At 47.0% G+C, this 27,537-nt stretch overlaps 2 protein-coding genes across 3 annotated transcripts; one reads left to right on the top strand and one right to left on the bottom strand.

Annotated features, from left to right (window-relative positions):
• Positions 1 to 804: 804 nt before the first annotated feature.
• Mesd (mesoderm development LRP chaperone) lies at positions 805 to 8,529 on the bottom strand. 2 transcript variants are annotated; one of them, XM_052159392.1, is made up of 4 exons: positions 8,218 to 8,529; positions 7,591 to 7,762; positions 3,999 to 4,231; positions 805 to 2,147 (listed from the first exon to the last, which is right to left on the bottom strand). In XM_052159392.1, exons 1-4 carry the CDS (start codon positions 8,256 to 8,258, stop codon positions 1,892 to 1,894), a joined length of 702 nt encoding a protein of 233 aa, XP_052015352.1. In that variant the 5' UTR covers positions 8,259 to 8,529; the 3' UTR covers positions 805 to 1,891. The 2 variants fall into 2 exon arrangements, with proteins under 2 accessions (XP_052015352.1, XP_052015361.1); XM_052159401.1 differs by lacking the exon at positions 8,218 to 8,529 and having other exon boundaries at positions 7,591 to 8,034.
• A 6,616-nt stretch (positions 8,530 to 15,145) lies between these two features.
• On the top strand, positions 15,146 to 17,558 carry Tlnrd1 (talin rod domain containing 1). Its single transcript, XM_052159381.1, has one exon. It carries the CDS (start codon positions 15,875 to 15,877, stop codon positions 16,961 to 16,963), a length of 1,089 nt encoding a protein of 362 aa, XP_052015341.1. The 5' UTR covers positions 15,146 to 15,874; the 3' UTR covers positions 16,964 to 17,558.
• Positions 17,559 to 27,537: the final 9,979 nt, after the last annotated feature.

Raw genomic sequence — 27,537 nt, forward strand, 5'->3', positions numbered from 1 at the left:
ACAGTACACCAAGAATTATGACTAGTTTCTTTTGTATTCAGTCCTTCTTGTTTTGTGGGTTTTTTTTGGGGGCGGGGGGATGGGGAGCATAGGGAGTGTGAGTTTCAGATGTAGCTGAGGCTACCCTGAAACTGTAACCTTACCTGGCTGATTCTCCCACCTCTCCTTCCCAAACCGGCTTTTCCTCCTTGGTACCACTATAAGGAATCTATAGTTTGTGTACAAATGACTTCAGTGTACTTTAATTCTACTTGATTTGACTCATAAAAAGCAGCAGTAGGCTTCTTGTGCTTTAGAAACTTGAACCCAAGAATTTAAAGGAATGTAAGAATACTTGGTAGTGTAGGTACTGTTAAAAATCAGAGAAGATAAATAGATTCATCTGGACTTCAAACCCTTGAATTGCAATAAAAGGAGTCTTAATGTGCTAATTTAGTTTCTAGTAGCACATAAGTGGTGAGGAAACTGTTCATCACAGCTCAGCATACACAGCCAGCAATCAGAAACAACAGGAGGCAGGAAGTTAAGACTGGTCCAAGCCTCCCGGTCTGTAAACCTGAGACTGTAAACCTGAGCCCACAGATACCAAAAGGATGGGCCTGTCCCAGCTTCTCCTTGACTGGCAGCACCCTCAAACAGGACAGCAGCAGATCATCAAAAGTTACAATGTGAGGACCAAGAAAAGCTTCTTTCTGAAGAGGCTCAGCAGGTTGTGTGCAGGACACTCTGAGCTGGGGAGGGAGATGTGGTCCACTAAGAGAAACATGAATGGAAACCAACCAGAGGACAGAATATACCCATCACTGGAAGCCGGTAAATGTACTTTATTTTTGAAAAACCAATCAACAGTAGCTTCACTGGGACAAAGTACTGGCAGCAGGGTAGGGCAATTCTTCACACTGTAACACTTTCTAGCTGGGTATGTGTGCACGTACTATTTTGAATTTAAAACCACAACTGAGGTTTTAAAGAATGTTAAATTCTTAAAAATGCATCCTCATAGAAATGTTCTTTTAGATAAGCTTCAATCTATGAACAGCAAAATGTGATGCCAACAGTAGCACATCATGAGAGTAGCGTACAAAAGCACAAGTGTAGGCACTTTATCAAAGAAAACCACCTCGAAATACCGTAGATGAGGTCCACTCCTATGGAAGATTCTGCTGGTCCCTCCTCACCAACTTTACAGTTGTCAAGCTATGCAGAACATGATCCCGCAGCTGAAGCATCTTTCTTTCCTCCGTGAGGCACAAGAGCATTCCCTCTACAACCACAGGAAGACTGAGACAAAGGATCCCCTAAAATGCCGAGGATACAAGTCATGTGAAATGAATGACTGACTCCTTACGACTTCTGGATGGCACTGTCGTGAATCTGCACGTTCTGCATAATGAGTTTGCTGTCCAGATCCTGGGCGCACAGCGCTGCTCATGACACAGTTATTTATCTTTACTCACTGAACCATCAATGCCTGCTTCAGTCATGCCAAAGGTTCTCAAGGCTTGTCTGACTTGAGCTTGTAACACACAGATACAACAGGCCATGGGACCACAGCAGGTGCAGTGAAGAGGGAGTGGTACTCCGGGATGTGTGTGTGTGTGTGTGTGTGTGTCTCAAGGACTCATGAGATACAAGAGGTACAAAATGTCTATCAAGTTTCCAAGTCAGGTGATGTCATAGACAGCCTAACTTCCGTCCACTACCAATCACAACTCCTGCCTTCACACGTGAAGCCTTTTATACAGTAACTGTGATATTGGCCAGACGGTCACACATAGACCCTTTCTACAGGACATGAGAATGTCATGCTATGCAGTTTCCTGCACCCACCTGCCCCACCAGTGCCAGGGGCCATCTGGTCCTGCCTCCCGGGCGGGAAGCTTGCCACCTGCTAGAGGTCTTCTCTTCTGCTCCCAGCTCGGTTGTCTTCCTTGGAAGCTCGTGGTTTGGAATTTCCCTCCTTCTTTTTACTCTTCTCTGGCTTTGTTTTATTTTTCTCCTTGCTTCCTCCTCCTTTGCCAGGATACGTCTGCCCCTCTAGAGTGACTTCACTACACCTGTCTTGACTGACCAAAAAGTCCTTGATCTCCCAGGCATAGCTCCCATCCCGGAGCATGAAGATGGCGCGGTCTGATCCCACGATGAACCTAGATGGAGAGACCATCAGTTAGCAATGTGAGTGAGGTGCCTGGGGTTGGGGAAGGCTCGGATGCCTACATTTCAATTCCACCTAAATGCAGAACACCACACTTTTCTGCCTTGGGCCAAGTGGCTGATGACTTTAATGTTCACTGAGATCTAAACAAGCATCCTGCTTAGATCAAGACAGAAGCAGATGCCTGATGGTCCTGGAGTACATAAGTGATCCTGTGAAGAGATTACAAAAGACAAACTCCTCAGAGAGCTTTGAGGGACACAGGTGTGCTGCGGAGGGGAGAAATACCCATTTTTATCTTTAACATTCTGAAATGTCATTTCCATCTACATTTTATGGTTTTTGTTTGTTTCCTGAAAAATGTTCTTACATAGCCCAGTATGACTTCGTAAGAGGATGATCTTGAACTTTAGATACTCCTGACTTCATCTCCCAAGAACTGAGTTTACAGGAACATGCCACTCTCTGCATCCAGCCATTTACGTTCTAAAGACTCAAATTGGTTTTGTTAGACCAAAGGCTTTTGATGAGAAAGCTAAAAGCCACTGGCATGGAACAGGTCCTACAAGACTCCTCCTCAAGGGCCCACAAAGATACATGGGAAGCAGACAGAAATCCTTTTTTTTTTAAAGATTTATTTATTATTATTTGTAAGTACACTGTAGCTGTCTTCAGACACTCCAGAAGAGGGCATTAGATCTCATTACAGATGGTTGTGAGCCACCATGTGGTTGCTGGGATTTGAACTCAGGACCTTCAGAAGAACAGTCAGTGCTCTTAACCGCTGAGCCATCTCTCCAGCCCGCAGACAGAAATCCTATCCACCAAGGTTAGAAACAAGCAGCTCAGCATACCCCATGCATTAGTGCCCAGGAAGAAGAAAGCAGTAGCAGACGAAACCAGAAGGCATGATGCTGTGCTCCTAAGCACACCACACCCGTTCTCTTGAGCAGCAGACCATCAGAGAACAGTCACCACCAAGATATTTGATGAAGTTAAAGAAAGCATGATGCTGGGCTGGCCTGTGCATTCTTAGCAACTCCTTTCACTCTATCACTTCCTTATTTCCTCAATCAAGGTATCTGAAGACTTGGGATTTTGGAACTATTGTTAAACAACAACAACAACAACAACAACAACAAAAATAGGCTCTTAAAAAAACAAGACTCAGCTGGGTGGGTAGGGAGGTGAGGGTGGAAAGGATGGATATAGGAGGGGGTACAGGATGGTGAACATGATCAAAAATATACTGTATAAAATATATATAAAGTAGAATCTTTCACATTTTAAGATTTCAAAATTGAACACAGACTTGTTCCCATTGGTTATTTATTAACAACCTGTTATGACCACATGTGTCACCACGGCTACACCATGAACTGTGGAGCTGTAACTCATCCTTCAAAGAGACTAAGCAATACAATTTTTATTCTGATGAAGCAAAAGTTAAAGAGATAAAGACAAACCAAATTTCCAAGACAAGATATTAAAACAAACACATACTGATTTTGGCCAATAAACAAACAAGCAAACCAATGTTTCACGAAAAAAAAATTAAGTAAAAGAATTCATAGACAGGAAAGGTCTAAGGCCCTTGGGAAGACCACCAAAAGAGATACCTGCTTCAACCCCAGAAAAATCCCCAGCACAATCCCGGTGAGGTGGCACAAAGCTGTAATCCCAGCTAAAGAGGCAGAGGCAAGAGGATCTTTTTAAGGACTGAGGATTGAGGCCAGTTGGACTAAATGGCCAGAGCTACAGTGAAAAACACTATCTTAAAAAAGAAATCAAAGAAAAACCCCAAATGCCCACAAAAATACCTAGCATAGCTTGGGGTCTTTACCTCTGAACATCATAGTTGGCGTTGAACAGGCTACCCTGCCACAGGCTGGTGATTTCCTCTGTCTCCTTCTCAGTGGGGTTCCCCGAGACTGTGACAAACATCATCAGAGTCTTCCCTTTCTTTGTCATTTTCAAGATGCTCTCAGGTTTGCCTGGGTCTAGCTTGGTGAAGTCGATAGGTGCCGAGGGTCTCTTGTGTTCTGGAAGGTCTCCTTCTTCTATGTCATCATCTTTCTGTCAGGAGAGAGGGAGCATTAACCTTATCAGAGATGCTCTCTGTACTCGCACAGGCTCTGCCCAGGATGTCTGAGGCAGGGACACACCACCAAACTACTACACAAACAAATCTTCAAGGATATCCCCCTAGACAATACTTAGCTTTCCTGTGTCACATAGCTTTGTAAATGTTTTTATTCCCAATTTGTTATCAATTTAGATCATAAAAAACAGTCACATTCTGATGTGGTTATAGATGCTACCTAGCAATGAAAATCAAATACACATACAATAGATATCAAACACAGGTGTAATAGCTGAGGTCCGTACTCTCAGTGACTCCCAGTGATCTCAAGGAGATAGAGATTTCAAGGCCAACTTAAGCAAATTAGCAAGCTCTTACCTACACCATGGCCTGGGGATGTGTCTTAGAGGTAGAGTACATGACAAGCATGTGTGAGGCCTTGAGGTAAATCTCCAACACCACTAAGACAATTTTCTTTTTTTAAAATAACATATGCCAGGCATAAAAGAAAGACTACAATCCCATTTATTGAAGGTATCAAGAACAAGTAAAATAATGTGGGGTGACAGGAATTAGAACACTGATTGCTTCTGGGAGGATATGAGATGGATCTGACTTAGAAAGAACATGAAGGAACCTTCTTGTGTGACATGGTCTGCAATCCCAGGACTCACTCAGTTCTGTATTCCAGTAAAGGGTAGGTTATGAGTGACAGAGTGCATGTCTAGCAACCCCAGAGTCCTGGGTCCTTGCTCCCAGCAGAGCAAAACAAATTCCTCATGTTGCACCCTTAAAACCCACAATTCTCCTAGAGAGATGGCTTACTGGCTAAGAGCACCGACTGCTCTTCCAGAGGGCCTGAGTTCTATTCCCAGCAATCTCATGGTGTTATAAAAACCCCACAACTCATTGCATGCAAATGTTCAATCCCAGGTGCCAGGCTTATTCTATGTAGTAGTGTGTCCTAGCAATCCTAAAAATACCATCCGTGAATTCTAGGAAGGAACAAAGGTGTAGACATGCTAAGGGTGCAGAGCAGATTTCTCACTTGGGGGAGATAAATCGTGGAAGCAGAAGAAGGCACCTTGTGAGTACAGGTACTTGGATGAACAGATAGATTAAAAATAGTATAGCGTAGGTTTCTTGAAGGAAAGCCTAATCACTGTAAGAAAAACAAAAAGCAAAGCCTTAAATATCTTTTCCGCCTCAGAAAGAATTGTTCATATAACACGGCAGAGTGACATGGACACCAACCCGAAGCAGTTCAGGGGCCAAATCTGGAATATGAACATCAAAATAATAGTGAAGATTTATAATTCCCCAAGTCCATACTGACATAAAGAAAGAAAATGATGCAGCCGGGCGGTGGTGGCGCACGCCTGTAATCCCAGCACTCTGGGAGGCAGAGGCAGGTGGATTTCTGAGTTTGAGGCCAGCCTGGTCTACAGAGTGAGTTCCAGGATAGCCAGGAACTCTGTCTCGAAAAAAAACAAATCTAAAAAACCAAAAAAAAAAAAAAAAGAAAAAAAAAAAAAAGAATATCAGCAGACTATCAATAAATTGCTAATAAGTAGAATAAATAATAAATGGAAAGAATATACACAACAGACAGAAATAAAAATCCCAGAAGGGGCCGTTAAGTTAGCTCGGTGGGCAAGGAAGGCGCTTGCCTTGGCACATGTGATGGCCTGAGTTTAATCCCCAAGGGCCACATGATGAAAGGAAAGAAATGACCACCCACATCCAACTTGTTCTCTGGCCTTCACATGCATGCCAAGACACACGCATAGACACAGAGATCTCTACTAGACCAAATTCACAAGTGTATTTGTATTAAATGCAGGGAATGTTCATTTCTTGGTCTCTGCTGTTCAGCTCAGTACCCGCATCTCTCTAACAGACTCTTCTAGCATACTCTCCTGTCCTGTCTAAAGTCAAACCTCCTCCCTGCAACCTTCGGACAGTCCCACATAACACTTTCTAAGATCCAAGCATTTTTGTTTCTGTTTACTAAGACTATTTCCTACCCACTTGTTCTGACAGACGTCTAGTCCATTTCTGAGACCTCCTCTTCCTCAGGGTCTGAGTACTGGCCACAGCTAGGCTTCTCAAAAGGTAAGGTCGAAAGGCATCGTTTACTAGAGTCCAAAAAGAACAGTTGGAAATTGAAAGGAGTCATGCACACTCGAGTCTACTCTAATTTTTCTTTGCTTTTTTGGGGGGACAGAATCTCACAGTAAAGCCCAAACTAGTTTGAAATTTACTATGTAGCTCAGTTTAACTAGCCTCCTCCAACTAGTCTCATAAGTGCTGGAATTACACCTATGCACTACCACGGCCCCACTATAATTCTTCTGTCGGGTACAGATAACATGAAAACAGGAGTTTCCCTTTTCAAGTCAAATCCAGCAGGTGGATATTTTAAACTTATGCCCAAAAGTCTTTCCCCCTTCCAACAATATAGAGTTAGCTACAAGTTAAAACATCAGCATTGGAAACAGACCCTGAAAAGTTCTCTTGCAGAGAACATGGTGAGTGCAGTTACCTGTGTGATTCCTTCCCATCAGCTGTACAAATCAAATACAACAGTACAATCAAGGGCTTCGGTGTCCTTTTTTGATCAGGAGTTGTCCCTTAGAACCTTTTGCACACCCCAAATGCAATCAAGTAACAGATCAGAATTCGGCCTCTCACAAAACAAGCCCACTACTCCCATCAATGAAAAACCTGAGTTCCATATATGATAAACCTTAGCTCTCTCTACCAGCAACATAAATCCACCCACGAGATTACAAAAGTCCCAGCAGGAACATACAGCAAAAGAAGTCGGAAACACTTTATATTCGGAAAAATCTCTATCAAAGCTAAAAAATAAAGAAAGAAAGAAAGAAAGAAAGAAAGAAAGAAAGAAAGAAAGAAAGAAAGAAAGAAAGAAAAGAAAAGAAAAAAAAAGTTGAGATACCACCTTCAGAACCCATTCCCTCCAGAACAGGAGGAAGGAGGGAACGCTCTTCAGGAGCGCTTGCTCCCTGTTTGTGGTTCACTGACCACCAAGATCAATGTAGAGACCCCCGCGACACAGCAAGGAAAGTAGGGCTTGACTGGTGAGAGTCCAAGTCCTGACTGGAGTGGCTGGTAGCGGAGGACACTGGGCAAGAGGCCTGAGCCGTGGTGGAATTAAGGGAGACGCGGGAGGTCAATGGATACTGGGAGACAATTCAACAAGGACCCTGAGAGGGCAGCGAGAGGGATCGGGGACAAAAGTCAGAAGGCCAAATGTCCGAGAGGGTAAGGGCTAGGAGAAAAGGGATCTGTATGAGGAAATGCTCAGTAGTATGCGCGCGACACAGACCTCCCACTGCTCCAGAAGTCGCGCCATGTCGGCATCGTTGTAATCGCGGATATCCTTCTTTTTCCGTGGAGGTGGGGTGGCCTCGCCCGGAGTGTCTGCCGCGTAGGCTTCAGGAGGAGGGAGCAACAGAAGGTCCGATGCACACAGAAACAGTAGAACCGCGCACAGCCACCTGGAGGCAGCCATGTTAGCCGCCAGCGTAAACGGACTGCCCAGCGTACGCACTCTGAGCCTGCGCAGACAGCGTGCGGAGTCCCGGCTCCAGGTCCTCGCCCCGACCCCGCCCCGCCTTCGGATCCAGCCCCTAAGCGTGTTCTGCGCAGAACTAAATCCAGTCCTCGACCTTGTCCCACCCTGGCGGACTCCCAAAGGCTCCGCCTCCCAGGAGTCCGTAGCCTACCGAACCCTGCCTCGTCCTAGTTCCTCCAGTCCCGACCTCAAACGGTAGCTCCGTCCCTCCCCTTGGCTCCGCCCCACAACTGACTTCCCTTGGGGCTCCCAACCTCAGGCTCCTCCCCATCATCGAGCCTTTCACCACTTGATTCCGCCCCTCAGCTAAGGCTTCCTGGCTCCGCCCCTAGGGTCCCGCCTCCTCACCAGACTCCGCCCCATAGCTCCAGAGCTCACCTGGCTGGGGACCAAGGGTTCCTCTTCTTGGGTCCGCCCATTGTTAGGCTCCGCCCCACGAGCTCCTCCCCTTGGCCTGGCCAAGCAATCTGCCCTGGCTGGGTCCTGCCAGCCTGTGTTTTTTCTGTTTTGGAATCTTGTTAGAAGTCAGCCCTTTTGTCTCTCAGTAGCCGGGTCTGAAAGTTCCTTCAGGGTCTCAGAGACAGAGTCCTCGAAGCTTATGAAATGAATGAGAATGGGAGATGTGCAAACTGCCTTGACCCTGAGGCCCTTTACAGGGTGTGGACGTCAACTGCACTCCCTAGTAATTTCCTGCGAACAAACCACCAGAAAAAGCTAAAGTCAGGACAACTTTTCTCGAAGGCTGTAAATATAGGATCTATTGTTATTCTGCTCCACAGATGATTTTTGACCCACCAGTCTTTCAATATCACTGTCAATTAAACTGAAAAAAATTATTTGATAACCATTTTTTATTGTTTAAAATGGTTCCAGTCTCTTCTGATTTCCATCTACCACTGTGGCTCTAATCTGTAGGACAAAATCACCCTAATTTTGACCACTAAGCTTTTCAAATATAAAATACTTGGGGTCAGAGATACTTTAAAGTTCCCTAAGCTTTAAGTGGCAGATCTGATTTCTTTAAAATTTCAAATTATAAGACATGAAACCTTGGTGTAGTAGGAAAATATTTGAAAAATATAGTTTAAGTACTGACCCGAAGGTGTCACATACTGCATACCATTCATCTCACAAGTGTGAAAGTATCTCCAGACTGGGCTTTCAATGTTTACATCAGCATACTCTATTCTAAGCATACTTGGGTGCTTGAGTGCTTCATCCCTTGACTGCTTTTTAGTTTGGGGGTATTTTTTGTCTTGTTTGTTTGTTTTTCCAAGACTGAGTTTCCCTGGCTAACCTGGAACTCAGTCTGTAGATCAAGCTGACCTAGAACTCAGAGATCTGCCTGACTCTGCCTCCCAAGTGCTGGGTTAGAGGCATGTGATACTGCCACCAGTATATAGGATTCTTCACTACTACATCAGTGTTTTGTTTTTGTTTCCTCACTCGTGGTTATTATTTCTATTTCCCCTGTCTTTTTTCCTCTATGCTTGGGATAGACAGAGTTAATAGGTTTCATATAGTGCAAATCCTTTACAAAATGTCTAAGTAAAAGTCTTTCTGGGCTATCTAGCCTTCTTTCTCATATGGCCCTATCACACAGGTCTGGAGTTTCCATCCTCAAGGTCATCAAAAGTTCCAGGATGTCTACTGGTACTCCAGCCATCAGGTGACATTCCTCAAAGGAACTGGGGAATCAGGCAAGCTGAGGGAAGAGCATCCTATTCGGGAACTGTGCACAGCATTTCCGGTCTTACTGAGTTACCTCTCTGGGAAGCGTTGGGGAGTAATCACTTAGCTGCATTTGCTTCCATCACAATCTAATTTAGGCTTGTTGGGAAAAGCATAAAGCGGAGGTTAAGAAAAGAGTTAACTGGCAACGTGTGCCTTACTGACCTTCACTCTAAGGTCAGATGCAGTGTGCATTTATTCCCACTGTAGTGAAGTGGCTGATTTTTTCCATATTCATGCATGGATATGAATAAACACAAGGACATTTTCTGTTGACATTGTGCAGAATCAACTCATACGGAGGAAAAAAAGAGGACCTTTTTTTTCTTTTCTGAAATCATAGGGGAAATGTCATGAGCCGTCTCCCAAGGGCGCACTGCTCCACCCAGCGGCTTGGAGCTCTGTCCTGGCACAGTCATGCTAAAAAACACGCACAGCTGTGGCAGATCATGTGCTCTGCAGGGCGGGGTCACCCTGGTCATTCATTCTGCCAACTGCCAAGGTAAGGCTAAAAAAAAAATGCTGTTTTTTTTTGGCCCGAAATATCTAGTTACTGAAAATAAAAAGTTTCTTTTCTTTCTCCCTCTCTTTTTTTCTTTTTAAATATTGTACCACAATTGTTAAAACAAGTCAGAAGTTCCAGGGCTACTGACTGTCGTCTGAGGAGGAAGCACATCTGGCTCCTACTCCATTCATCTGAAAACATCTGGAGCAACTCCATTTTCAACATTTGATACACTAAGTATATTTTGGTGTTTTGGAACCCTGAAGAACCTCATTTGCCTAACCATTTACTGTTGGGCAGGTGAGACATTGGCAGGAAGGTGAACCTGAAGTCCTTGGTGTCATATAGAAAGGTTTGCAATAGCAGAGGGGCTAAGCTATCTACAGTACATCCTACTGATTCCAGGTCAGGAACTAAAGGGATCATGCCATGGTAAATGTATGTACTTATTGTGTGTGTGTGTGTGAGAGAGAGAGAGAGAAAGAGAAAGAGAGAGAGAGAGAGAGAGAGAGAGAGAGAGAGAGAGAGAGAGAGAGAGAGAAAGAGAGAGATATTTATGTGAAGGCCAGGTTAATAGCTAGTGTCTCCCTTCATTGATTTCCCCTTAATAATACCTTGAAGCAGGTCATTTTCTTTCAACCCGGAGTTTACCATTTCTACTACTCTGGCTAGCTAGCTTACTACAGAGATTCCCTTTTCTGTCTCCTTGAGGGCTGGCCCACCCAGCTTTATGTGGATCCCAGGAATCCAAACTTTGGTCCCCACGCTTGCTCAGCAAGTGCTTTACTCTCTGAGCCATCTCCCCAGATCCTGACCCTGAATTTATTTTAGTCTTGGAACTAGTCAACTGTGGTCAAATACATGGTATAGCCATGGAACAAAAATATGGACCCAGGAATCCAGAACACTTTCTTCCCTGATGCCTTTCATCTACCATGGTACCACCAGTGAGGCTTACAGCATAGGAACACTAGTAGCCATATAGAGAATAGTTTCAGTCTAGAGCCAGGAGAACTCAGAGGGCCCCGGAATCTGAACCACATCTGAGGCAGTGCACTATGGAGCTGGAGAAGAGGGGCCCGATGTAAAACTGTATTCAGTGCCTAAACAAGGGGCCAGGCTCTGGGTTAAATACTCACCCCTAGTGCACCCTAAGTTTAATGAGAACATGATCCTGGGTTCATGCTGGCCTATGTCCTCCACAGCTAAGGAGGAAGAGCAACACCTTCTAGCACTATCTGAAACCTTGCATGTACAATATACAAAACCTGAAGTGACACCATCATCAATGAGGCCTAGGACCTGGTAGGAACCAAACATTAACCCTTTAAGAATCAAATTGTGGGAAGGTCTGAGGAATGGATGCTATTAACACTGTCTGATGACTATGCAAGGCACTCAGATGTAGGGGAGCAAAGATATTTCCTCTGTTCTTCACAGGTTAACCAAATTGTAGAGGGAGCTAAGTCAGTAGTCCCAAACAGCATGGCAACGGCCTCCACTAGGTTCTGCGGACAGCACAGTAGAAACAAGGGACTGACATGCCCTAGTGTGTCTACAGGTCCAGAGAAGCTCTGTGTGAGGCAGCAACAGCCCGAGTTAATCTCTAAGTGCTGACGACCAGGTATCCTGGCCAGGAATGATTAGCGTTAGCTACCTATGGTCCCTAAATCCTGGGAGTCATCTTTTCTCCCACTGGCCTTACCATGGTGCCAGTGAGGTTTATAGCAGTAGTAACATCGCAGGATTCCCTGGAAAACAATAGGAGGAAATCCCCACTCCCCTAGATACTGGAAGCCGAATGCTCAGGCATTTGTGCCAGTGCCTTCACTGGGCCTGTGCACAGCTTCCTTGCTCACTACAGAACCAACAAAGAAGGTGAGAAACTGAAGGCCAAAGTCTTGCCACAAGTGTGTTACTGGACAGGATCAGGATGTGCCGGAGGGCTAGAGAATATACCAAGTATGGAGGGTAAATCCATGGTAATTCTGCACCCTAGCCAATAAGGGGCTCTTTCTTATGTATCAACTGTGATGAAAAACAGGCATGGGACTGCATCCTTCAGTTGCAATTGTCCTTCTCCGGGAGAAGTGTTACTTGTTGTTGATGATGATTTTAGGCTAGTCCTGGTTTGTTTTAAACTCCTTACATAGCTGGCAGATGATCTGGAACTCCTGATCCTGCTGGCTCTGCCTCCCAAGTGCTAGTGTGTGACACTACACCTGGCCAAAGAACAAGAATGAACCATGATGTCTGCAAACGTGTAAGAAAGATCACCTGAGATCACTGTCCACCTGTGAGCACAAACATAAAACCAAGTCAAACGTTAAGCTATGGCCAAGACTGCTCCTTACCAACCACTGGGTGGCACTGTGTACCACAGACAGCTTGGTTGCCAGTCCATGAATTCCGGGGTTGTACCATGAAACTTCAGTATGAATGTCCAAAGTACATACAAGTGAATATTATTTCCTATAAAATGGACATTGTGATGCATTGTAGCACTGATTAACCTCAATGACCTTATGCTTAATGAAATAAGACAGGCACAAAAGAGCAGAAGACTTCAAATAATCAAGTTCACGGATGAAGCTGGTGATGGCCAGAGACTAGGAGAATGGAGAGATGCTATTTCACAGGTAGAGTGTCAGGGAAGATGAAAGGTCTCTGAAGGTGGATGGTGCTGGGCACAGTCCCCCCTCACCATCCCTACCCATCCAGCAGTTACAGCAGGTGAGAAGGAACAGGGATCTTAGATTTGGTTTCCACTGCTTGGGCTTGCAGGTCACCTCGATTTCCCATGCACTGATCAGAATGCATAAGTCTGCCCAACTTGACCAAAACAACCGTAGTGTGCAGTACTTGCTATGCTGTCCATTCTGTCCTGTGCTTTCACTGAACTGGGAGCTCTTGTTGTGAACCTGCCCTTCCTGGACTCTAATCTTCATAGGCAAAGGCTGCCTACCACAGTCTATGATGTAAGCTCAGTGCCTTGAACTAGGGCTGGCACATGGCAGATAGGCAGTGTTTGAGCTGTAAGTGAACAATGGCAGGGGAAACGAAGAAAGAACCTGGGAAGATCAGGTTAGGAAGACTGGCGCTATCTAAGACATGAAGCCTTGGTGGCAGGCACCATTGCCTGCTGAGCTAGCCTGCCGGCCCCTCTTAGGTTCTTAGAATTAAGGAAACTATTCTTTAGGACTAACTGCGATTCCTGGGTTACCATGGAAGAAGTAGCCCCACAGAATCACTTCTTGTTAAGAGAGCCATCAGTTTTACTAGCTTCAGTTTGCAGACAGTTGGTTCACCTACAATCTAGAGAATCTGCAGGGGCTTTTGTTGTTGTTGTTATGAGTGCGGTGACTATCCAGGTTTTTATCTGTTCTGTAAACTACTGGGGGTGTGGACGATAAATCTGAGGTCATCCAACTTATAAATAACATTTATAGCAGGCTTAAAAATGTAGACATGGAGGTCCTAGGAAGAGACAGAAAAGCAAACATTTCCATTGGCCGAGCACACACGGGCTGTGCTGGGCACCAGCAGACTTCAGGGCTGTTGAGAGGAGAGTGTTTTGCTGGGAGGAGGCCCAGGTGTTCCAGGAGTTTCTGGCAGACAAGGCCTGCACAAAGAAACGGGGTGGCTGTAGCCGGTGGGGGTGGGGGACTATCTCTTCTAGCCATCTGCTATGGTCAAGAGCTTGGGGGGGGGGTCACTTAGTCCACCTGGCCACAAGGCCTTAAGGCCTAGGCTTACAATCACAAGGATTGAGACCCTGAGGGCGGAGGATCAGAAGTACAAAGCCAGGCTGCACAAGTTAATCAGTTAAATTAATAAATAAAAAGAACAGTAGCTCAAGGTCCTACGTTTAATCCCTAGTTACAGGGCAGGGGGCCGTCTGGGGCCACCAGTTTCCCAGCCTGTAACCCAGAGATAACAGTGTTTACCTCCAGAGACAGGCTCTTTACTTAACAATGGCTGCTATTATTTCATTATATAGATGGAGTCAGGAAAGGGGGAATCAAGGCACAGGAGAATTCTAGCCAGCAGGAACCGAGGTCAGCATACACTACCTGACTTGGAGAGAGAACTTTTATCCACTACTACTAACCAGCTGAGTGAAAGACCAATCCCAGGGAGTGTCTATCTCTGAGCTCCACTAGCTGTCTGGACTTGAGCGTGGCCAGCGCTCTTTTTCACAGCTTTTCGGAAACCCACCCACAGGAGAGGGTCGAACACAACAAAGGGTGGAGGAGGGCTTGCAAAAGTCATCGAATCTCAGAGGTGATTGGGATCCGGAGGCGGTGGGGAGAACCAGGGAATAGTGAGTGGCATCCTTCCCAAGCAAGCAAAACAGATCACCTTTTACACTAGCTCCCTCGGCGGGGAGGAAGCATCGAGTCCGGGGGCAGGCTGAGAGCTTACGTAAGGCCACTAGCGGCTGCGCCCCGGTGTCCCCAGGGTGTGCACAGCGCTTGGGCGCGGAGCGAGGGCGGGCCTTCCACCACCACACACGCTTCCCAGCCTCTCCGGATGCAGGGACCACCGGCCCCAGGGCCGCAGCGTCGGGGCTGGGCGCGGCGTCCTCCCACGGCCCCCAGCTTCCCGGGGGAGGAGCAGCGCATCGCGCAAGCATCCGGGATCGGCGGAGGGGGCGGGAGGAAGGGCGAGAGGAGGAAGCGGGATTTAAACGAAAGGCGGTGACGCCACACAAAAGATTCCTATAGGCTCCGGGGAGGTTACGGACGAGGTGGCGGCGGCGAGCCGGGGGCGAGGCGGACGCGAGGAGGCAAAAGCCGCAACCGTGCGCGGGCAGGCGGGTGTCCTCTGGCCTGCGATCTCCGCCCTTCCTTTCAGTTGCTCGGAGGTCGCTCGGAAGTTGCTGGTTGACAAACATGGCAGGAGTCCGGGCCCCGGTCGGCCTCTGCGACGCCGGGCTCACCTTCTGAGCCGACCACCCTGGGGCGTCGGATGCGCGGGGGCCCGCGGGCTCTGCGGGGAAACAGAGATGGGATCTCCACGACAGCCGGTCGCCGGTCGCAGGCCATTCAGGCGGGGAGGGCGTGCCGCCGCGGCGCCGGGCCGCGCACTCTGAACCGCCAGGCGGGAAGGCGCGGCCGCCCAGCACCCTGCGTTGCAGCCTCCCGCCCGACTGACTCCGCGCGGCCGCCACAGAGCCAGCCACGCCCTCGGCCCTGTGGCCGCCCAGCGCCCTAAGAGCCGGAGCAGGAGATGCGGCCGCGCGCCCCCGGGCGTCTGCTCCGGCCGCCGTCGCCAGCAAGGACCGTCTGGCGGGGTCGCCGCCCCTGAAGCCCACGTGCGCTGCTGAGGCGGATCGCCGCAGCGCAGCGGCTGACAGCAAAGCCTGCCGGGGCCGCCGCCCGCGCTCCTCTAGGAGCAGAGGATTTTGATTTCAAAGGAAGGAAGGAAGGAAGGACAACTCCCAGCCTCCCTGTCCCGCCCTCTCCGCTCCGGCGGCCCGGCCGGCCATGCCCAGGAAGGTGGCGACAGCCCAGCATTGGGGACTTTTCTGGTAGGCTCGTGAAGAGGGGCGCGGACTAAGAGTCTGCCGTGCCCCGGCTCACGGTTCCCGCGAGCTACACAGCGCCCCCGAAGAGCTTGCCGCGGGCTTGGGCCCGCCCCGCGACGCCCGGCCACCGGCCGCCGCCACCCGGATCTCTGTGCCCGCCGCGGTGGGTGGCATGATGGTGCGCGGAAGGCAGCGCGGCCCTGGCCAGCTGAGTCGCGGCGGCGGTGGTAGCGGGCTCCCCAGCGGCATGCCAGTGCCCCCTGGGCGCGATGGCTAGCGGCAGCGCCGGGAAGCCCACTGGCGAGGCGGCTTCTCCGGCTCCTGGGAGCGCCGTCGGCGGGGCCAGCTCGCAGCCGCGGAAGAGGCTGGTGTCCATCTGTGATCACTGCAAGGGCAAGATGCAGCTGGTGGCCGACCTGCTGCTGCTGTCGAGCGAGGCGCGGCCGGTGCTCTTCGAAGGCCCCGCCTCCCCTGGCGCTGGTGCGGAGTCCTTCGAGCAGTGCCGGGACACCATCATCGCGCGCACTAAGGGGCTGTCCATTCTCACCCACGACGTGCAGAGCCAGCTCAACATGGGCCGCTTCGGAGAGGCGGGGGACAGTCTCGTGGAACTGGGTGACTTGGTGGTGTCGCTGACCGAGTGTTCTGCACATGCGGCCTACCTGGCAGCCGTTGCCACGCCGGGCGCTCAACCTGCCCAGCCAGGCCTTGTGGACCGCTACCGTGTGACACGCTGCCGCCACGAGGTGGAGCAAGGCTGCGCTGTGCTGCGAGCCACCCCACTGGCAGACATGACCCCGCAGCTGCTGTTGGAGGTGTCGCAGGGCCTGTCTCGAAACCTCAAGTTCCTGACGGATGCGTGCGCCCTGGCCAGTGACAAGTCACGGGACCGCTTCTCGCGCGAACAGTTCAAGCTGGGCGTCAAGTGCATGAGCACCAGTGCCTCGGCGCTCTTAGCATGTGTGCGCGAAGTGAAGGCGGCACCCAGCGAGCTGGCCCGCAGTCGCTGCGCGCTCTTCAGTGGGCCCTTGGTGCAGGCGGTGAGCGCTTTGGTGGGCTTTGCCACCGAGCCTCAGTTCCTGGGTCGCGCAGCTGCTGTGAGCACTGAGGGCAAGGCGGTGCAGACCGCCATCCTGGGAGGTGCCATGAGTGTGGTGTCGGCCTGCGTGCTCTTGACCCAGTGCCTCAGGGATCTGGCGCAGCACCCAGATGGGAGCGCCAAGATGTCGGACCACAGGGAGAGGCTGAGGAACTCGGCCTGTGCCGTGTCTGAAGGCTGCACCCTGCTATCTCAGGCTTTAAGGGAAAGGTCTTCACCCAGGACTTTACCGCCAGTGAATTCCAATTCTGTGAATTAGCACTCCCCCACCCCACCCCCACCTAAGCCCCCATACCCGTTTCCACCCCCGGCTAAAGGAAGACACTTAACTCCTCCCCTCTCCATTTATACCAAAGAAACCATAGGTGACCCCCTCCCCCACGTTAAATGCTCAAGAGGAATTTTCCAGAAGGCAGGGCCATGCACTCAACTTGTACTCAGAGGGCCCGGGTGTCTACCAGCTCACTATAGGGACTCAGACTCAGAAATCCTGGCTGCAGGATTACCCTTATACACTCAGCCCCTCAACTCAGTTATCAATCGGGCAGGAAAGAGGTCATGGGTTCATTTCTTTCTTCTTTTTAATTAAATGAAAGGTTACCTCAGTTTTCACTCCTTTAGACATGGATGTAGCTACCTTTTTGTATGTCGTTATTTTTGTTGCATTAGAGTATACATGGTGTGAAAAGAGTATGACTTTGCCATATGATTTGCAAGTGGGGGGAAAGCTACTGTGAGCGTGTGTTTTATTTTTTAAATTACACTATAGAGTGATTTTTCCCCCCAATGTCAAGTTTTTACCCTGCATGTACTGGAGTATTTATTTCATCTATTAAATTGTTATGTTTCTCAGATGGCTTTTTGCAATTACTGTATTTTCGCTAACTGTGCTTGAGGCCTGTCATCGGTGGGGAGGAGCTGTGGGAGAAAAGGTTTACTTCAGTCAGCAAGTGAATCCCCAGTGCCCAACCTTTTCCACTGTTCCCTCAAGTATTCTTCCTCTGAGCATCCTTGCACCCTAGAGAGACAAATGTATGTGATCTATTTTTAAAGGCAAGCGAAATGTGATTGGATTGTATAGTGCGTGGGGGAGGGCTGCTCGCGGGGGACTTCCCTCTAGCTTTTCTGGCAAGTAATCTAGCTCTCTTTGTCCTTCATTTCTGTATCGCCATGAGCCACACCGTTCAGGCTTGCCGAAGTCTGATTAGTATTCGGCCTGCCATTTTCAGATTAAAGTACTTCCTAATGCTGTGTGGGATGCTGCCTTGCCAGCTCACAGGATTTTGCATGGGAGTTAACAGCACTGTGTATCAACTGAGTGCCTTTAGCATCTTCGGTGGCTAGGCCTAACTCAGAAATCTCTATGGCTTTATAGAAGGTTCTAGGCAGTTTGATAGAGGAGGCTATCTTCTGGAGATACTTTCTAGATACTTTAAGAACTTTCTAGAGCGTAATTATCAGTGAAGGGCTTGTTTTTATGACCTTGATTCAAATGGTTGGGTTTGTATTGAAAGAATATTTTGTTGATTGAAATTATGTCCATGTAGTTTGGCTTTTCAGTAGCTATATAAAGGATTTTGGGATGGGCTCTTTAAGGGAGTTTATGGTTTGCTGAAGACATTGAATAGTTTCTTATTAAAAAGAACGACAAACTTATCTACAGCCTTGAAACCTGGGAGAGCCACAAACACAGAAACTCCTATAGGCTCCGTATCATTTGCATTTTCAGGGGGATTTATTGTGCTTAAACCTTTGCAGTGCCCATGTCTGTGAAAAGTTTTCACCATAAAATATTAGTGAAGAAAGCCATGTGGCTGACTTGCTTGAGTGGCTGTATTTATTGCAAGAATATGAAATTTAACTTGTAAAATCAATTTTTCCCACACTTTCTAAAAAACAGTTAAAGTAACATGGTGTATGCATCTTATTTCCAGTGGTCAGGGAAAAGCTGGCTGTGGTGTCTCCCACCTCCAATTCCAATACTGAAGAGGCTGGAATAGAAGCCTTGAGGCCAGCACAGGCTGTCTCAGACAACAAGTATGGATTAGGAATGGAATAACAGACAAAGGAGCAGTGGATTTCTCTAATTAGCTCTTGCAAGAGATCAAGTTTAAAGTAAAATAAGGTGACCTTGAGTATGTCCCTACTCCCTTTTGTTAAGTTTAGATCAGCTTCAGGGAGGTTGGGAAGAGAGATGCCACAAGAAATCCTGTGTACACATGAAAATTGTTTCTATTCGTTGGGTTTACACAAATAATGATAAAGTCTAAATTTTGTATGGTTCCTTTAGTCTGCAGCTCACAGAATAAACTGAAAGGAATTAAGGGCCAGAAACCTGTAATTTTGGTAATTAAGAAAAAAGAATTGTCAGTTTATTCTTGGACTCAACTACTTGAAGAACTAATTTTAAAACTCTGCAAGCCAAAAGGGAAAAAGACTTTCCCTATCTCCTTGCATGACATTAACGAGCTAGTCTCCACATTAAATTTGAAACTGCTCTTTCTCACAAACAAGTAACAGTTGTCTCAGTGCTTGTGTATATGATAGGGGTTGAGTGCGGAATGTTAGAAATCTCTGCCCTTGAGCAGTACAATATTTAATTTCTTTTTTTTTTCTTTGGTTTGTCCAACAGTAGGTGTCTTGAAATTATCTGTCTTTGCAGCAGGTTTTTAGAAGCCAGAGTGAGTGACCCACAGCACCCTTCTGTGTGTCTGCAGTGCCTGGTAAGGGACTTGGATACTTGTCTTTAGCATTCTAACTTCCTTCCATTATATTAGTTGCCAAACTTCTCTTTTAAATAATCCTTGATTTTTTTTTTTTTTTAAGAAGTACATCAACCTATTTCATAATAGGCTGTAATGAGGTCAACAGAGTTACTGGTTCCAGGAACAAAATCAGAATGGCCTCATTTCACTCATCCTTTTTATAAATATGTAAATTAAACTTCACCACCCTAACTTCCAGTCCATTCCTGGGTTCTTCTGACTTTCCAGGTCAAGGTTTGTAAGTCAGACTTATAGCAGAGTCTTTTCTGACCAAGAGATGTCAAGAACTTGCTTAGGAATGCTAAAGAGAAAGACAGAAAAACAGCTAAATTCCCTAAACAAAAGTCATTGTCTCTGACAGTCAGCCCAAGGAAATGGGACAGAACAGGCTTTCAAGCACTACCAGGGGGAAAGATCAAAACAAGACAAGAAGCCTTTCTCTGTCAGTTTAAAGTTTGGACTTGTTCATCCTGAGTTCTTGGTAAGAATGCAAAACTCTCTCCGTCTCTCAGTCTCTCTCTCTCTCTCTCTCTCTCTCTCTCTCTCTCTCTGTGTGTGTGTGTGTGTGTGTGTGTGACTAATTCTGGAAATGTCAGTTAACGGCTGAATGGTGGTTATTTTCACTTTCCTTTTAAAGCTGGTATAGGGATCTGAGATATTTTGCAGTTTGAGACAGCTAATTTTAACAGGGACACCTGTTTTTCTGAATGAATGGGACTGGTGAACAGGCAGAATGGCGGGGGTTGGACAGAGGACCTCCACACTTAGCAACCAAGCAGTGCAGAGACTGAGAGGACTTGGAGAAGAAATCCACAGACTTAGCACCTCTGCCTGTGGCTGCTGCCTGGCTTGACCTTTGGCTCTAGTAACTGAAAGAGTTCTTAAGGAGACCTGGGTTTTAAGGGCAGAAACAGACACTTGTGCTGCAGGCAGATCCTCTCAGAGTCTGCTCGATTATTTACTTTGGGTATCCGTGACTAATTGGTCCAGTTTGCTTAAGCAAAGTTTCCGGGAGTGATCTGCTTCCCCTACAATGATAAAAGGCTCAAAAACTGTAGTTGTCTAGATACAAGGAAAACCCACTGTTAGCATGAGCATCTTTATTGGGGTCAGTTTAACAAAATTGGGGTCAATTTAACAAAGCAGGGAACCCATTAAGGTCAGAGGCATATATGTATTTTGGTTTTGGTTTTTAAATGAAACTATTAAAATGCCCGCAACAAGTTTACATAAGCAAGTAGTGAAATAGTTCCTGTAAGTGGAAGTTATAATGGTCATTCACTGGGCCAAAGGTCAATGGGAGCCAACTAAGACACAGCTGTGAGTGATACCGTGATCTAGACCCAGTACTGCTGTGTGGGCCAGGGACCTTCAGAGTCTGCACTCTTCTGGATGCCACCTCAGCTTTGTTCAATAGAAGCTGGTCTGTGTTGTATCAGGCTCTCAGGTAGCTGATGCATGCCCAGGTTGGAGCCTCCCTGCCCTACAGGGGCAAGTTTCTTTTTATTAGTTTTCCATCTTTAAATCCAGGAGGCTACCTTGTTTCTATGAGCTCCTCCTTTGCTCTGGTGTCCTTTTCTCTTGTACGTTGTGAGATTAAACCTAAGTCTTTGTATGTGGCAAGCAAGTGTTCTGACACTGAGGTATGTCTTCAGGCCCTAAGAACTTTTTTTAGATTGATCTTTGAGGGTGTGTGTCTATGTGTGTGTCTGATATCTGTGTGGATGCAGCTGTGCCCATGCCACAGCTTGCATGTGGAGATCAGAGGACAAGTTTGAGAATTACATCATCAAAATTGTGTAGTAATACTCTGGGAGCCATCTCTTCAGCTTGAGAATTGAGCGCTCTCTCTCTCTCTCTCTCTCTCTCTCTCTCTCTCTCTCTCTCTCTCTCTCTCTCGTGTGTGTGTGTGTGTGTGTGTGTGTGTGTGTGTGTGTGTGAGTGAGTTCTCTTTCCTTTCTTTATGCTTTGGAAATAAAGTGAAACAATACAACATAAATTAGCAAAATGGCTTTATGTTCTTAGATACTGTCTCTTGTCCTAGAAATATCGAGGTGAATTAAAACAAACAACAACAAAAAGCCCCCCCCCCCAAAAGAAAAAGCCGGGCAGTGGTGGTGCACGCCTTTAATCCCAGCACTTGGGAGGCAGAGGCAGGCGGATTTGTGAGTTCGAGGCCAGCCTGGTCTACAGAGTAAGTTCTAGGACAGCCAGGGTTACATAGAGAAACCCTGTCTCAAAAAAACAAAAAGAAAAAAAGAAAAGTCAACCTGTGAGTTCTTTGACTACCCAAGAAAGAATACTTCTGAGTTTATTTACTATTTTGTATAGTTTTTTTTTTTTTTTTAATTTATGGGTATGAGTTTTTGCCTGCATGCATGTCTGTAGCAGGTGCATGCCTGGTGCCTAAGACGGTCAGAAGAGGGCATTGGATCCCTCTTCTGGAACTGGAGTTAGGGATTTCTGTGAGTCACCATGTGGATCTGGGAACCAAACCTGGGTCTCCTGTGAGAGCAGCAAGTGCTCTTAACTGCTGGCCTTTCCCTGGAGCCCTGGCTACTGATTTATAAAGCACACCCACAAGCAGCTTCGGTGCAGACCTATTTCAGCATGTGCTGCAGGAAATCTGTACTGTAGTATATGAAACCCTCAGGAGGTAGGGGCTCTTTAAGGGTCATCAACCTTAAGAACTAGGGTTGCCTTTTAAAAGACTCACACTATTCTTGGGACAGTGGCAGGAGTGGGGCTTGGGACCAGAAGCTGCTACTCCTGTGAACCCATTACTTAGAGGATACACAGGATCTCAGTCATACCCTGGCCCTATTCCCCGCCTAGTGAGGACTGCTCTTTGGCACCTTATCCAGGAAGCCCTATTCACATTCACCCTGGGGCAGTTCTGTGGTAGCATGAGGTAGCATTGACTGAGTCCTGGCTTTGTTTTGAAGGGTGGGAACTGAAGCATTTGCTATCCTTGTCAGTCTCTTTAGTTTACAGACCACTTTCACTCATAATGTGTCCTTAGGGCCTTAGAATACTCTTGGGAGGAGGTAGGTATTACTGTGTCCTTCTTCCAACCATTGTGCCTCTGTTTTCCCATTGTAAAAATTAAAGCAAATATTTACAGTGAACTCCATGAAGCGGAAGACCTCATGATGGCCTCCACAAGACTAGCCCCATCTTCCTCACAGCATCTTCCCCGATGAATGTTAGGTTCACGTCAGTTTTCCTTGACATTCTTGCCTTAACTTGGAGTGCTCTGACACAGCACATGCCTCGGTGCTTTGCTCTCTGTCCTCTAAGAAGTATTCTGTGTAGCTTCAGGCCTCCAATCTAGGCTTTCTGCAATGTTCTATGACTTCAACTCTTTCAACTACCACATTTTGGGTCTTCAGGGAAGACTTAGATGTTAAATAGGAATTTTATAATAATTGAAAAACTGAATCCAGTCCCCATAGTTTTAAACTATGACTTACAGTTAGATTTATAAGATTTATTTTTTATGTGTTCAAATGTATGTGTTTGGTGTGTTTGTCACAAAGGATATGTGAACGTTAGAAGACCACCTTGAGGAATCAGTTTTCTCCTTCCACCTTTGTATGGGATCTGGGCATTGAATCTGGGTCTTCTGGCTTGCTAAGCTTTGTTTGCTGAGTCCACTAACTGACTCTATTCTAAATGTGTAGTACGCATGTATCCAGTTTCAACTAAAGAAAGGACAGAGGAGACTTAGTTAATCCTATTTTAGAGGAAGGAAACTATATTTGGGATGCATCCAACTTCAGTATGTCACTTCCCCAAACGGCTGAAGATGAGGTGTGTTATCTAAGCATAAATCACTTCAGATATTGTTGTAAATAGCCCAAGTTATTAACAGTTAATTCGTTAATTTCGTGTGGCTGTGTATGTGGGTAGGTGATCCCATGACCTTTTACATGTTAAACAAATGCTTTATGACTGAGCTGTAGCCTGCCTAAATTTTAAACGGTAGTTAAGCAAATGCCAATCAAGCAAAATCGTCATTTATCAGTTACCTCGTCTCCTATCAAACAGTTTTCAGGAGGTGGCAAACCTCCAGAAACCGGAGAGCTAACGGAGGAAACACGGGGCAGCTCTGGGGACATATGCCCTTTCCTTTCACCTTTTCTGGTAATCAGCAGATTCCTGTTGTAAAATCAACTGGCAAACAGCCAAATGTGGCAGATACCTGTAATCCTAGCACTTGGGAGATGGAGGCAGGAAGGCCAGGAGTTCAAGGTTACTATCCTGGGCTGCATGAGACTCTATGTCAAAAAACAAACAAAATCCTCTGAGAGAGAGAGAGAGAGAGAGAGAGAGAGAGAGAGAGAGAGAGAGAGAGAGAGAGAGAGAGAGAGAGAGAGAGAGAATATTGAGAATTTGTAATTATGCCAGCATCTTCCTTTGGGTAGAATTTTGGTAAACAGATTTTCCTAAAAGGCTTCCTGGCAGCTATTTCTTCTCATACCATGTTAAACACAAGTATAACTAATTTTCAAAATAGGTAGTTAAAGCTATGAAGTGGTAAGTGACTTTTAAACTAGTACTTGGGAAGCTAGGGCAGGAGGATCAGAAATTCAAGGCCAGTCTCAGTATAGTCTGGGCTAGATGAAACTGCACACACACACACACACACACACACACACACACACACACACACACATGCCACAAAGACAATGAGAAAAAAGTCCCATAAGCACTGGAGAGATGGCTCAGGAGTTCAGAGCACTAGCTGCTCTTCTAGAGGACCTGGTTCAATTCCCAGTACTTACATAGCTGCTCACAACTATTTGTGACTTGTGTTCCTAGAAAATGATGTGTTCTTCTGGCCTTCAAGGACACCAGGCATGCACACAGTATACAGACAAAATACCCATAGACATAGACATAAATAAAATAAAATAAAAACAGTAAAAATCCCAGTGTAGTTCAAATGTTCTATAGAAACAACTGCAATTTACCTTACTATTAAAAAATTTATTTGTGTATGTGCACGTGTGTGTGTGTGTGTGTGTGTGTGTGTGTACATGCTGGCTAACTCCATGAAGAGGACAATGATTAGAGCTACTGGTAGTTGTGAGGACACTGATAGTAGAGTTCAGGGGTACTCAGTAGAGACTCAGGATGTTGACTGTAGACCAAGGATGCTGAAACAACCAGTGGGTGCTGGGAACACCAAGATGATTATCCGGTAGTGTAGTTGATAGAGAGGTAAGGCAGATGACAGGAGAACAACTTAAGCACCTAACCGCTTGCCTATCTCCAGTCCTCATAATCCCTAGTTGGAGTCATAGTGGCTATGATAACCTGACAAAGAGGAGTGGTGCTGGCTGGAACTGATTTGCCCACCTCTGTGTCCAGTGACCACATGTGAGTGGGAATTTCATGGGCCATAGGTACCTTGGAATGAGCCTTGCCCAGGTATCCTTTCTATCCTTTCTGATTTCCGGGTTGTGTCGATGTGAGATGTAAGGCTCTTTGTGTATACTAAGTCTCATCTACAGAAAGTGGAAGAGCTTCCTCTCCACTTGATGCTAGCCCTTTCTTAAGATCAGGAGCTGTGTGGTGCTGGCAGGATGTATTTACCTATGGATAGATCCTAAGTCTGTCTGCCTTTGTAGATCACCAAGAGCTGGGTTGGGACAATAGAAGAGGCATGTGGGTGGGAGGGTGAGGGCTTGCTGGTGGACTGGAAGCCTTCTAAGGTGATTAGCATGTCTTTCGTCTCATCATCCTAGGTACCATCTAGATTTTCATAGAGCTGGTTAATGAAAGCGAGTGGTAGTTGACATTCCACCTTTATATCGCTCAGCTCTCAACCCACACTTTGAGGGACAGAGAGCTCTCAGGTGAGGATGCTCAACTGAAACTGCTTGCCCAGGTCACCAGCTGCTACTTAGGAATAGAAAGATACGAACCATGGGCTGTCTCTGACAGAGCTTAATATTAGGACTTGGCTACATGAGTGAGCGAATTTCTAACATGGAGTCCGTCTGCTCTTTTAGATAATATGCTCAGACCTAGTTATTTCTTCCCCATACAGAGTTTTTCCCTGAGTCTCACACATTCCGTGTGAGCTCCTCCTAGGTGGCTACAGAGCAATGTCCAGAGCTCCTGGTAACTGACTCAGGCAAAATGGATACAGAGAAAGGTGGGTCACCTGCTCTACCACCCCGTGGGTTTTAGAGGATGCCCAAGCAAGAGTGGCTTCTGGTTTGTCCAGGAACCTTTGGGTCTCCGAGATGCAAATGCCTTTGTTGTTCACCCACTCCACAGTTCTTCCCACAATCCTCCCACTGACCTGAGGGCAAAAGCTACACTCCCAGTTAAGACGGTTCCAGAAGGTTGAGTCTCCTAGGTGCCTTGCAAACTACACCTCTGACACTGAGCTAGCTAGCTCCATGAGTTCTTCTGGTCTCTAAACTGTTGCAGTGGCTAAGCTGTTTTTCCTTGGACTATTCACCCCACATCTTTTTCCTCCCCCATTCTTCAGCTCTGGTAAACAACCTCTTCTGTGGGCCTAGACTCATTACACACTCCATCCTCTGCTCTTCCTCGACTCCCAGCTGCACCTGGGTGTCGGAGAGCCTGAGAACCCCCACAGCACTGAACTCATCGCAGGCCTGCACCCCCCCCCCGCCCCCCCAACCAGTTCCGGCTTCCCCACATCTCAGCCTGCTCTTTCCCACTCCCGGAGCGGTGTCTCCCAGCTTCCCCACAGCTCAGCCCTGTGGTGGAGCAGACTCAGACCCACAGATAAGAGTAAACCTTGACCCTACACAAGGTAACTCCCTTCAGCCGAAAATTTTACATATTCATGATCGGCAGCTAGACACTGGATGGGGCCCACAGAAAGCAAAGCCAAGCCATTATCACCGCTAAGGCCTCCTTTTCCTCTCTAGCCCAAATCCTGGTGCTAGTAACACAGGCATAAGGCATCCCACGCTCACTCCCATCCGCGCCGTGCCTTTCTTTGGTGGCTTCTCTGCAAAGTTTCTCTCCTGTCACTCTAAATACAAGAGTGCAGATGGCTTGCTGAGTCCAAAGCTGAGGCGCATCCGTGAGTGTCACGGCAAGGGCCTGCACAGGGCTTCGTGGGCCTTCCAGAGGCCGAAGATGTACTTAGGTGGCTGAGCGACTGCTTAGCCTGCTGATATACACCTATAAGCCTAGCACTGGGGAAGTAGGAGGGTCAGGAGTTCAAGGTCATTTTGGGGTACATAATAAATTGGAAACCAGAGCGGGCTACATTAGACCTTTTCTCAGAAAAAAAATATTTAAAAAATTTTTAGTATTATTTTATTGCTTTATGTGTGTGAGTATTTTGCCTGCACGTGTCTCTGTGTATCACATATATACATATCCATGGAAGCCAGAAGAAGTTGGAGCCCCTAGAACTGGAGCTACAAATGGTTGTGAGCTGCTATGTGGGCAATGGGAACGAAACCCGGGTCATTTCTCCAGCCCCCGGAAAATTAAACCTTGTAAGCTCTCCAGGGATTTGAATGAACTCCAAGGAGAAATGAGAGGATTTGGATGGACTGGCCTCTAATGGGGGGGGGGGGTAGAAATGGGGGATGGGGCTATTACATTGATGGTTCCTCTAAGGTCTTGGCTAAACTTGGACTCTGGGCTTTGAGCTGCAGGCCTAGGTGTGCACTTGGTGATGAGACTAGCTCTTCTCCTCAAGGGTCTAGAAGACATTCGGCCACCCTGGGAAGTTGTTTTTTTTCCCACACATCCACTGAGAACCAGACTCCCCGGGGAGCCCTTGAAGCTGGCGTGAGAATTGAGTTCTGGCTTCTAGTCCTGTGATTGTTATAATACAAAAATTACTCATGGCTTTCCATAATCAGGTTCAGGTCATGATAATGTACTTAAATTTGTTTCTGGAGTGAGCAGTGCCCAGTACACACACACACACACACACACACACACTACTCTGCTTCCCAGACCTAGACCTCTCTAAATGGAGGAAGTGACAGACTCAGGGAATAAAAAGTCCAAGTCAGCAGGGAGCTCAGGAAAAGTTTTGGAGCATGGTGAACTATGT

This window comes from Apodemus sylvaticus, chromosome 1, assembly GCF_947179515.1.
Source record: "Apodemus sylvaticus chromosome 1, mApoSyl1.1, whole genome shotgun sequence".
Taxonomy (NCBI): Eukaryota; Metazoa; Chordata; class Mammalia; order Rodentia; family Muridae; genus Apodemus; species Apodemus sylvaticus.

Coding starts and splice junctions, on each gene's coding strand:
- Tlnrd1 (XM_052159381.1), top strand. CDS start 15,875: ATGGCTAGCGGCAGCGCCGGGAAGCCCACTGGCGAGGCGGCTTCTCCG.
- Mesd (XM_052159392.1), bottom strand. CDS start 8,258: ATGGGCGGACCCAAGAAGAGGAACCCTTGGTCCCCAGCCAG. Junction 7,763..8,217: donor AACCCTTGGTCCCCAGCCAG/GTGAGCTCTGGA, acceptor GGCTGCCTCCAG/GTGGCTGTGCGCGGTTCTAC. Junction 2,148..3,998: donor GCCAACTATGATGTTCAGAG/GTAAAGACCCCA, acceptor CTCTCCATCTAG/GTTCATCGTGGGATCAGACC.